The sequence below is a fragment of the Giraffa tippelskirchi genome, chromosome 4 (assembly GCF_054371585.1).
Source record: "Giraffa tippelskirchi isolate mGirTip1 chromosome 4, T2T-mGirTip1v1.2.pri, whole genome shotgun sequence".
Classification (NCBI taxonomy): domain Eukaryota; kingdom Metazoa; phylum Chordata; class Mammalia; order Artiodactyla; family Giraffidae; genus Giraffa; species Giraffa tippelskirchi.
Genome location: NC_137278.1, coordinates 143010449 through 143022498, shown reverse-complemented (window position 1 = coordinate 143022498; position 12050 = coordinate 143010449). Strand labels below are relative to the sequence as shown.

Sequence of the window (12050 nt, the reverse complement as noted above, 5' to 3'; positions counted from 1 at the left end):
TACCACCCTTATGGCAGAAAGTGAAGAGGAACTAAACAGCCTCGTGATGAAAGTGAAAGTGAAGTTGCTCAGTCGTGTCCAACTCTTTTCAACCCCATGGACTGTAGCCTACCAGAATCCTCCGTCCATGGGATTTTCCAGGCAAGAGTACTGGAGTAGGTTGCCATTTCCTTCTCCAGGGGATCCTCCCGACCCAGGGATTGAACCCAGGTCTCCTGCATTGTGGGCAGACACTTTACTGTCTGAGCCACCAGGGAAGTCCTGATGAAAGTGAAAGGAGAATGAAAAAACTGGCTTAAAACTCAACATTCAAAAAAGTAATATCGGGACATCTGGTCCCATCACTTCATGGTAAATAGATGGGAAAACAATGGAAACAGTGAGGACTTCATTTTCTTGGGCTCCAAAATCACTGCAGATGGTGATTGCAGCTATGAAATTAAAAGACGCTTGTTCCTTGGAAGAAAAGCTATGACAAACCTAGACAGCATGTTAAAAAGCAGAGACATTACTCGGCCAACAAAGGTCCATCTAGTCAAAGCTATGGTTTTTCCAGTAGTCATGTATGGATGTGAGAGTTGGACTATAAAGAAGGCTGAGCACTGAAGAATTGATGCTTTTGAACTATGCTGTTGGAGGAGACTTTGAGAGTCCCTTGAACTCTAAGGAGATCCAACCAGTCCATCCTAAAGGAGATCAGTCCTGAATATTCATTGGAAGGACTGATGGTGAGACTGAAGCTCCAATACTTTGGCTACCTGATGTGAAGAACTGACTCACGGGAAAAGGCCCTGATGCTGGCAAAAAATTGAAAGCAAGAAGAGAAGGGAACAACAGAGGATGAGATGGTTGGATGTCTTCGCCAACTCAATGGACAGGAGTTTGGGCAAGCTCCGGGAGTTGGTGATGGACAGGGAAGCCTGGCATTCATGAGGTCGCAAAGAGTTGGACAGGACTGAGTGACTGAACCAACTAATGTTAATCCTGCGAAGAAAGGAAGGCAAAGAGAAGACTTTCCAAGGAAAATTTCAAGGAGATGTTCTGCTTCATAGACAACAGAAGCAGCTGCTTAGTATTTATGTAGAATGGATCTCGATAAATAAATCAGTTAGCATGATTTCGAGATATGTATTGGCAGTAATTCAAATCCAGGGGGTAGGGAACCTATAGAGTTTAGGTCAGCAGAGAAGTGGAATGTTTTGAAACTCCTATCCAGAGCAAAATGACAAGCCTTGTGGGAAGACCTTGGTATTGATGGCAGGCCAAGGCTAAATGTTCTGCCTATTTGCTTTAGGAAGGAAGGAGTTGACGAGAGGAGGCATTGTGATATGGTTTAAAAAATGTATTTGTGATTTTCTTCGAAGTTAGAGGACAATTTGGTAGACTTGACAGAGTAAAGTGACTGGGAATTAGAGACCAAGGTGGATGTCAGGCTATAGTAGCAGATAGGGGAGGAAGGATATAGGGGTGGGTGAATAGACAAGATCTAAGCGGCACAAGAGCCTAAACAATGAACAAACCAAGCCCCTTTTTTTCAAGGTGTTGTTTCAAACAGAGTCAGATCAAGCGTTGTACATCAACTTGGAGTCCATTTAGATCTGCGAATTAGGCATTCACGGAGTTCCGGCATTCAGTTCAGTACAGTTCAGTCGCTCAATCATGTCTGACTCTTTGCAACCCATGAGCTGCAGCACTCTAGGCCTCCCTGTCCAACACCAGCTCCCTGAGTCCACCCAAACTCATGTCCATTGAGTCAGTGATGCTATCCAACCATCTCATCCTCTATCCTCCCCTTCTCCTCCTGCCCTCAATCTTACCCAGCATCAGGGTCTTACAAGAAAGAGCGTGCACGGATATGAACTGGAGTCCCTAGGGATCTGTGGGTCCCATGAAGGAGCCTTGTTTACAGAAGCAGAAAGCAGAAGAGATTAAGGTCACCGCAGGAGCAGCTCAAGGCTGAGTGGGTGCTGTCCCTCACTCTCTAATGTAGGGTCCCTGTTCTTGGTGAAGGTAGGTCCCAGAGTCTGAAGTGAAGCAAATGAATTCTATTCCAGTTGGGGTGGGTAGTAGTGGATAGAAACAAGGCGGTTTCAGGAAACTGAGACAGTAAATATAAGAGGAGGGGACAGAGAATTGGAGCTGATCTTACGCACAAAAACATTTTTAGAAGCAGTTACACGTGGGGCTTCCCAGGTGGCGCTAGTGGTAAAGAACCTGCCTGCCAATGCAGGAGACAAGAGACTCGGGTTCTATCTCTGCGTTGGGAAGATCTCCTGGAGGAGGGCATGGCAACTCAATCCAGTATTCTTGCCTGAATCCCATGGACAGAGGAGCCTGGTGGGCTACAGTCCATGGGGCCACAAAGAGTCGGACACGACTGAAGCAACTTAGCACACATGGAAAGGCAGAAGTGGGGAAGAGAGTAGAGAGAGGGTAAGAAACCTGACTGGGGGACTTCCCTGGTGGTCTGCTGGTTAAGACTTCACCTTCCAATGCAGGGTGTGTGGGTTCGATCCCTGGTCAGGGAGTTAAGATCCCACATGCCTCACAGCCAAAAAACCAGCACATAAATAACAGAAACAATATTGTAACAAATTCAGTAAGAATTCAAAAAAGAAAGAAACCTAGACTAAGTGTTCTACTTAGTACATCACAGGTGTAATCTCACCTTACTGTTACCATAACCCTGTGGGGTATATATTATTATTTCCATTTTACAGATGCATGCTCAGGTTCCTGCTATATCTATCGATAATAACTGTGGCTAACCTTGGTTACATGCTTATGTGCCAGACACTTTACAGATTACCTCTTAATCCTTATAAAAAAAATAGGAATTAGTTATTATTATTACTTCCATTTTCCAGATGAGAAAATCAAGGCAAGGAGAAGTCCTGTAACTTGCCCAAGGCCACACAACCAGGCAATGGTGGGAGCCGGGATGCAAAATCAGGCAGTCTGTTTACAGAGTCCATAATTGTAATCACCATGGGTAACAGTCTCTAATAAGCCAGTCAGAGTTAAGAGAAAAACAGAGGGAAGATACAAAGATGGAGAAATGATTATTTGAAAGGAAAGAAAGAAGGATAGCGACGAGGAGGGAAAACCTCATCCCAAAAGGGAATTTGAATGTTTAATTTTTAGAGATCAAAGAGGCTTTACTGATGATTTTAGTAATAATGAAGATGACAGTAACAAAGTGAACATTTATTGGAAGGCTTCCTATGTGCCTTTATATCTATTTTCTCATTGAATTTTCAGAATAATTCTTTTGTCTGTATTGAAATTGCAGGACCTAGTACAGAGTAGCAGCTCAATAAATATTTATTGTGTGACTCTTAAAATGTGACTTTTGTGGTTTCACTTTTAGGAAACTCTAGGTCATAGGGCTAAATTCTAGGAGGCTCAGCTTCTGTGACTTTCATGTTTTATTACCTCACAGCATTTATCTGTCTGAAGTTATCCTGTTTATTTCTTTGCTGTTTATTATCTCTTCTCTCTCACTGTTAGCATGTAAACTCTAGGAGAGCAGAATCTCACTCATGTTGTTTCAGTACTTGCAGCATCCAGAACAACATCTTGCAGTTAGAAGGTGGTTGATACACACTTGCCATATGAATGAAGAGAACCCACAGCTGAGCTTTTGGGACAACTCTTCTCCCACAAGAGCACAGTGAACTGCAGAGCAAGCAGGTCCTCTGCTCATGTGATTGCAAGCATCTTCCTCTTTGTGCCTGTTTTCAGTGAGCATCTGTTCACTTCCTCTGTCACTCACCTGTCATTCACTCAACTGTTCATTTCCCCAGGTTTAGTTTTGGAGCAAGCAAGAAAAGAAATTGCTTGTTTGTTCTGTTTTCAGTGCATAAACAGAGATCATCACAAAGGTTATCAAACCATCTATACCTGAAAATGACTCTTTCACCACACTCCCATTAGGATGACTACTACTACAAAACAACAAACAAACAAACAAGTTGGAGTCCCTGTATACTGTTGATGAGAATGTAAATGGTGCAGCTGCTATGGAAACCAGTGTGGCATTCCTTGAAAAATTAAAAATATTACTGTATGCTCTAGCCATCTCATTTATGAGTATATACCCTAAAGAATCTCAAGTAGCTATTTGTACACCCATGTTCATAGCAGCATTATTCACAGCAGCCAAAAGGTGGCAGCAACTTAAGAGTCCATCAACAGATGGCTGGATAAACAAAATATGGTATATACATACAGTGGAATATTATTCAGCCTTAAAAAGGAAGGAAATTATGACACATGCTACAATATAGATGAATCTTGGAGATACCATGCTAAGTGAAATAAGCCAGTAACAAACACACAAATACCGTATGATTCCACTTATATGAAGCCCCTAGAGTAGTCAAATTCAAAGAGTCAGAAGGTGAATGGTAGTTGCCAAGAAAATGGGTACAGAGCTTTGCAAGATGAAAAGAGTTTGGAGATTGGTTGCACAACAATATGAATATACTTAACACTCTGAACTGTACTATTAAAAATGGTTAAGATAGTAAATTTTGCCATGTGCATTTTCACAATTAAAAAAGGATGAGTGGAGAAAAAAGATGACTCTTGGTAGTATGGCATATGCCTCATTCTAAAGGAGCAAGATCCTACAGTGAAGGACTCAGTGAATTCAAATGAAAATGCAAAGTCCCTGTGAAGGAACAGAGGTAGAACTCTAAGAGCTACCACTATAAACAACCTGCATCAGAGACAAGGAGGGTTAAGCACAAGCTCTTGGTTTTGGGTTCCTGAGGGTCAGTGTTACAAATAACACTTTCTTTGATGACTTTTTAATATACTGTACATTCTTAAGCATTTTACACAAATATTTATAGAGTCAGGAGTGTGGTTAAATCAGGTTATGATGCTGCTGCTGCTCTGAAGTGTCTCTTGTTGCATGCTGCCAACACTCACCTGTCCACACGCAGCTGGCAGACGATGCTCAGCGCATCCACAACTCCTTCTTCTCTCAACTGTCGACAGCCAATGGATGTAGCGATAAAACACCCCGTCCTGCCTATCCCTGCACTGAAAAGAACAGACAATGAATTAAAAGGTGCAGGGAAAATAGCAGAGATAAAATATATTCTTTTAACATGGAAAACAACCATTAGGATCAATAATAACAATTATGATAACAGCAGCAGCTCCCGTGTACTGAGTGTACAAACCTGGCCCTCTGCTAAGAGCTGCAACAGAATTCTTCCTTTTAGGTCTAAGAAGTAGGATGAATGGGATGGAGGGAGGTGGTGGGTGGAAAGAATAGTGAAAAAGGTACCAGCTGTTCTACAAAGAAGAATTAAGGCCTGAAATTCAGTGAGGTATGGGCAGTAGCAAGGAGGGGAAAGACCTACATACAACACAAAAGTGAGCATGGAGGAGTGGAGCTGAACAGTGAGAAAAGCAAAAAGTCAAAGGTGACTCGCCCGGAGGACTGGAAGAATGGCAGTGTCACTGAGATGCAGTGGGAGTTCTGGAATGAGGTCTGATTTGAGGAAGAGAGTGGGGGCTTTGGTCCTGGATATAATAATGTGGCTGGGGCTTCCCTGGTGCCTCAGATGGTAAAGAATCCTCCTGCAATGAGGGAGATCCGGGTTCGATCCCTGGGTCAGGAAGATCCCCTGGAAAAGAGAATGGTAACCCACACCAGTATTCTTGCCTGGTGAATTCCACAGAGGAGGCTGGTGAGCTATAGTCCATGGGGTCACAAAGAGTTGGAAAAGACTGAGCAACTAGCACATACACATACTGATGTGAAAGATGTTAGTGAATAGCTGAAGATTCAGTTCAGCTTAGGAGAGAGGATGTGGCTAAAGGCACATATTTCCAAGTCTTTTTTTTTTTCTTAATCAAGGTAACAGCTGAACAGAAATATTACCTGTCATGGAAGGTTTACTCATGAATCTCTTTAGATGGCAAGTTGTCAACTTTACAAACTTTCTCTGTCTGTCTCTTTCTCTCTTTCAGCAATTTCAACCATCTTTATGTAAATTTCTCCCAAATCTACACTTAAGTTCCCCAAGTTCCTCCTAAACTCTAGATTAGCATTCCACCTCCTAGCTGGCACTTCTGCTGTTGCTATTTTACACTTGCAGCAGTTCAGTGTCTCTAAATTCAATGTATCTAAAACAGAATTAATTATCTTTTTCCTCAATGGCATTACCAAGCAGCCACAAGTTTTCCAGCCTAGAAATCTTGGAGCCATCTTCAACATCTCCCCCTCTCTCACTTCCCACATCCAGTCTGTTACCAATTCTTATGTTTTCCACCTCCACTGAGCTTTTGGGATCCATGCTTTTCTTTCTATAAACTGTGCTCACGTTTTTGAAATCTTACTTCATGATTAACGATGATCTCATCATGGTTTCCAAGTCTCAAGACTCTTCCTGGGCTAATTCATGATATACACAGTTGCTAGGTTCATCTTTCTGAAATAGGAACCTGATTATATTACTCGCTAGTCAAAAACCGTAGGGGCTTCCCAGATGGCTCGGTGGTAAAGAATCCACCTGCTAATGCAGGTGATGCAGTAGACACAGTTTCGATCCCTGGGTCAGGAAGATCATCTGGAGCAGGAAATGGCAATCCACTCCAGTATTCTTGCCTGGAAAAGTCCATGGACAGGGGAGTCTGGTGGGCTATAGCCCAAAGGGTCACAATGAGCTGGACATGACTGAACATGCACAAGCACCAGCAAACACTGCAGAGGGTCACAGTACAATGTCTAAGCGCGCTTCCATGGTATTCAGGCCTTACGTAATACGACTGGACGAACTTTCAAGCTGTTCGTCTTTCTGCTGTTGACTTTGTACCTTGGTGTCATTGTTTTCATTTGAATCTTTGCAAAAAAACCTTTTATTTTTTAATTTTCCTTTTTGAGTTAATGATATTTCTCCAGTCAGAAATGCCCACCCTACCACCTTTTAAAACCACAAACATTGGTCCTTTTTTCAAGATCCTGTTCAGCATTATTCCAACTTTTAGAAACTTTCTTCAAATCTCACAGTTTTGTTACGGGAAGCACACTGATTGAATCCGCCCACCCTGGCCAGGCACCATAGTAACCATTTGCATGAGTTGTTTTACAACAGGAGGTCCTGCTAAGGAACATGAAACTAATAAGCCATCACCAACTGGAAGAGTTTGGGAAAGGTCAAAAGGAGACACCACATGTCCGACCATCTCCCAGAATGCTTCTCTCTGGCATCCATCTTGGCTGAACAAGGCGTGCACCACCAGGAAGGACTCTGAGTCAGAATGATTTGCTAAGGACAATCCAGAAACTAATCCCATCACCATAAAACCCGAGATTGCAAGCCATGTAGCAGAGCTGTTCTCCTGGGTTCCCTTACCCTCCTGCTCTCCACCCGGGTGCCCTTTCCCAATAAAATCTCTTGCTTTGTCAGCACATGTGTCTCCTCAGACAATTCATTTCCGAGTGTTAGACAAGAGCCCAGTTTCGGGCCCTGGGAGGGGTCCCCCTTCCTGCAACAGTTCGAGTGAATAGCTCTCCTTTCAGCACTCAAATATGGGCTTCCCTGATGACTCAGTGATAACGAATCCTCCTGCCAATGCAGGAGATGTGGGTTTGATTCCCAGGTTGGGGAGATGGCCTGGAGAAGGAAATGGCAACCCACTCCAGTGTTCTTGCCTGGGAAATCTCATGACAGAGGAGCCTGGTGGGCTACAGTCTACGGGGTCACAAAGAGTTGGACACAACTTAGCGACTGAACAACAGCAGCACTCAAATAGCACTTATTTCTTGGACTTGGCAGTTGTTCCCTGTTGAATACGAGTGCAGAGGAATTCAGAGGAGCAATGCATCCCTTTTAGTGCAGGTGTCAATAAAGAGTTTGTGTCAATAAAGAGATAGTACTTAAACTGTACCCTGCGAACGGCATGCATTTTGGTTATCATCAGTGTGAGAGAATGTTCCATAGATGAGACTGGTATAGGGAAAAATTTGCAGCAGAACAGAACATAAGATGTGTGACAATGAGTAGACTAGTTTGGCTAGAAAGAGAAATTTACATTAGATGAATAGTGGGAAAGAAGGCTGGGAAAGTACAGTGGGGTCTATAAAGGATAATGGAAAGCTAAGAACTTTGGACTTCATCCTCTAAAAGAATGGTACTCTTTTTTTTTTTTTTTTGAGAATATGTTAAAAACAATGAGTTTTTACTCTGCAGAAAATTCACTTTACTTAATGTACTCAAATCTGTTCAAGTCATTTCAAGTTCACTGGCCAACCCACAAATCCAAGGTTAAGAAATTTTGCTCTAGGCAATGGGAAGCCTGTGTGAAGCTTTGAGCAGAGACTCCATGCGATGAAAGAGGGTTTTAGGCACATCATCCAAGAGAAGTGCACAGAATAGACTGTAGTGGGGGTGGAGCATGGGGAAGTGGGGTGTGTATGTGCAATTAGCTGACTTCTAAAATACATGGATGAGGTCATAAGGGCCTGAACTTGGGTGGTTGGGCAGGAAGTGATGATTATGGGAGAAGCTTTGAAGGGAAAGCCAATCTGGTGACTGATTAGATACTGAGGCTGGAATTGAGAAAAGGGCCAAAGATAACTGTCAACATTTGATGTTGAGTGGCTGGAAAAAAGACGGTCTCATTCTTAGAAATAGCAATCAGAAGGGGAGTTGGTTTTAGAGGGGAAATGGTTAGTTCATTTTAGATATCCTGACTGTTTTATGATTTTGGGTGGGGGACGGTTCCAGCTCTAAAGTGTGGTCAGTTAGATATTTGTCTTCAGACCCAAGTTAAGTTTAGGATAAGGTCTAATGTTAGAAACTATATAATGACACGTTGGGCAAATAGACATACAGTAGATTTTACTCTTAATTAAACTCCAAAGGTTCAGAAGAAGGCTAAAATCATAATTTAAAGCAATATACTTTGTTTATTAAAAATATCACCAAAATCTATCTTACAAGACGTAAGGGGATCAATGAAGTAATACAAATTGTTTTGAGAAAGTATGGAGAATAAATGACCAGTTATATAAATAACTTGAAAATTTATACTTTGCTTTGGGCACACTAACAGGAAAACAGGGGGAAAAGGTATAAGTTAAAGGATAAGACCTTTAAACTGGACATGAGTCAAGGGAACCCCTAAACATTGGTGCCTCTTGTCAGCCCAACCTCCAGGACCCCATATTCTGGTAACAGCACTTTGTTTGCCTGTTGGTGAATTACCACTTGCCATTTACCATTTTATAAACTTATTTCCTTCTGTTTTTCATGAGGTAACTTTTAGAACAGTCGACTGGTTTTCAACAAATTCGGCATAATAATAACAAATGTTATCAAGATACAATCCGAGTAAAGTTCAGGGGCATCTCAAAACAAGAAAAAAGCTGTTGATAATTAAGAAATCGTATGTCCTTCCTAGCACGCATGAGACTGATGAGACTAAAAGAATCCACCTACATTTCAAGGTAGATGAATGAATAAGATCTCCTGTTCCCTGAGTGATTCGTAAGAGAAATTTTCTCCACTGTACAACTGCTAAAAATACGCTAATAATGGCACTTCATTTCTGACAAGTATCATTGTGGTCAAGAATCAAGGGGGAGGCTAATTAGTTTCAATATCCATTCAATTTACTAGCAAACTCAGAACCAGGAAGTCAAACCCAACCTCCACCTGCTGTATGAATTTACAAAGAATAGACCGTTGCTGAGGCAGAAAGGACAGCTCGTCCCTTACCTGCAGTGGACCACCACAGGCCCTCGGCCCGCGGAGGCAAGTCTGTCTTCTTCCACATCCAGCATGAGCTGCAGAAGGGGCTGAGCACTGTCTGGAGTCTTGTGATCGGGCCATGAGGTGTACCAGTAATGTTTCACACATTGGGTGTGACTTCCTTGCTGAAAATAGAAATAGCCACCAAACGCTTCATTTACTTGTGGAACTAAAAGTCATCCAAACCACAATACTAAATGCTTTCTATCACTGCCATCTTGCTTGCTCCTCACTTCTAGGTGGTAATAAAATCTAGGAGACTTTTGAAGAATATTCTTTCAACCTGAGAAAAATTTACTGTATATATGCTGATGTCAAAATCTGACAGTCTTGCTTCAATTAAATGAGAAATATATATATATATGATATATATTTAATATAGAAAACAAAAAAATGCTAGATATGTTTGTAATTCATGATCATGAACATAATGGTAGATGAATAAATGGTCAAGAAAGAATTGGGATATAGTGTGTTTCCTGTTCTTTGAATGCTCCTGACAGGTTATTATAAACATATTGACCAGCATAAGAATGCTTAATTTTATATTCAGTCACTCTAATGATTCTACACTCACCCTAAATACCAGTTTTTAACAGCAGTGAGGAATCCCTGTAGTAAAGGAGTGACAAAGGAGGGTCCACGCATATCATCTCAAAACCAAGTTGGGGCCTGGCGTAGACTAGGCACTAGAGAATACGTGTTGAAGAACAGGTTTCTCTAAGTGCCTTCCTATCACGAATTTCCCTTTAAAACCCATCAGTGCAGCTCTATCTACTTTCTTCTTTGTGATGATTCTGTCCCAGCAGTGAGGTTCTAGATGGAACTGGAATCTTTGGGATGATTGCTCTCTAGAAGTAAAAACAATACCAACAATACCATGGCAACATCCCTCAGCATTAGCTGCCCAAAATTTAAATAAGATAAATTTTCTATGACATAATCTGGTCTGGGAAAGTCCCTATAAATGACTGTAACTCCAAGTTTTGGAAGATCTCAACAACACTTCAGGCTTTTCTTGCCTCCCACAACCACCCACGAGTGCAGATTTTCCCTTTCACAGTTTCCAGGCCTTACTTAAATCTGCTGAGACGAAGTGACATTAAAAAAAGAAATCATGGTAACATCTCCAGCACAAGCCTTTAGTCCTTTAGTTAAAGGTGTTCAAAAGGTTAAATCAGAGGTGTTATATGTATGCAAATTAGAAGACCACAGCACCCTACCTACTGGATTTCTTTAATGTCTACTTAAATTAATTATTCCACAGAGTAATAGTAGCTGACAACAAAATGCATAAGGGAGTGATTATAATTTCTGCTTGATCTTGACATCATTTAACTTGTTTAAATGAAATTTGCAGTTCGTAGGACAAAAAAGTTCAAAATAAAAATGCAATCCTCTAACACCTTCCACTTTGTAGACAGCTACAGCTCCATATTCTTACCTTTAAGACAAGGTTTCGAACAGTATAGTTATCGCATTCATTTACACTGATAACCAGAACCTCAACTTTTCCATATATTCCTCTCTTTTCTGGCCAATAAAGCACACATTTCTGGAGGAGGGGAAAGAAGAACATGGCATATATTAACAGTTTTCATTGGCCTTGGGGCATTTTTCATTCAAGCCTCTCAAAAGTTTCTATTTAGTTAATTAAAATAAATCAAGTATCAATTTTAAACATTCTGTAAATGAGCTAAAACCACTGAACTATACATTTTAAATGGGTAAACTTTATAGTATATATGTATGCATGTGGTGCTCATTTATGTTCAACTCTTTGCAGCCCTATGGACTGTTACCCACTAGGCTTCTCTGTCCATGGGATTTTCCAGGCAAGAATACTGAAGTGGGTTGCCATTTCCTCCTCCAGGGGATCTTCCTGATCCAGGGATAGAACCCACGTTTCTTGTGTCTCCTTCATTGGCAGGAAGGTTTTTTTTTTTTTTTTTACCACTAGTGCCACCTGGGAAGCCCACAGTATGTATAGTATAAATTATACGTCAATCAAGTATTTTTTTAAACCAACACTACTGCTGTTAATCCTATACAAAAAAATAATTAACGCAAAATTTCTCAAATCCCCACAGAGAAATTAAGGGCTAATTCAGAACTGAATTAAGAATTAGGAAATTAAGATCCAAATATTAGAGTTTATCATTCGATGAACAAGGTGAAAAAAAAATGTTCTCCCACTATGACTGAGGCAAGTCACATTTCCTTGGGGCTTCCCTGGTGGCTCAGATGGTAAAGAATCTGCCTGCAGTGCAGAAG

The 12050-nt window shown here is 41.3% G+C and overlaps 1 protein-coding gene across 4 annotated transcripts in view; it reads right to left on the bottom strand.

Annotated features, from left to right (window-relative positions):
- PTPRR (protein tyrosine phosphatase receptor type R) overlaps nucleotides 1-12050 on the bottom strand; it is a 268297-nt gene that overhangs the window by 17543 nt on the left and 238704 nt on the right. For all 4 annotated transcript variants that reach the window (XM_081589650.1, XM_081589651.1, XM_081589653.1 and 1 more), the window contains 3 exons: nucleotides 11221-11331; nucleotides 9744-9901; nucleotides 4939-5052 (listed from right to left, as the gene is read on the bottom strand). In XM_081589650.1, the coding sequence (XP_081445776.1) occupies nucleotides 4939-5052; nucleotides 9744-9901; nucleotides 11221-11331 (383 nt within the window). The remainder of the gene's footprint in view (nucleotides 1-4938; nucleotides 5053-9743; nucleotides 9902-11220; nucleotides 11332-12050) is intronic.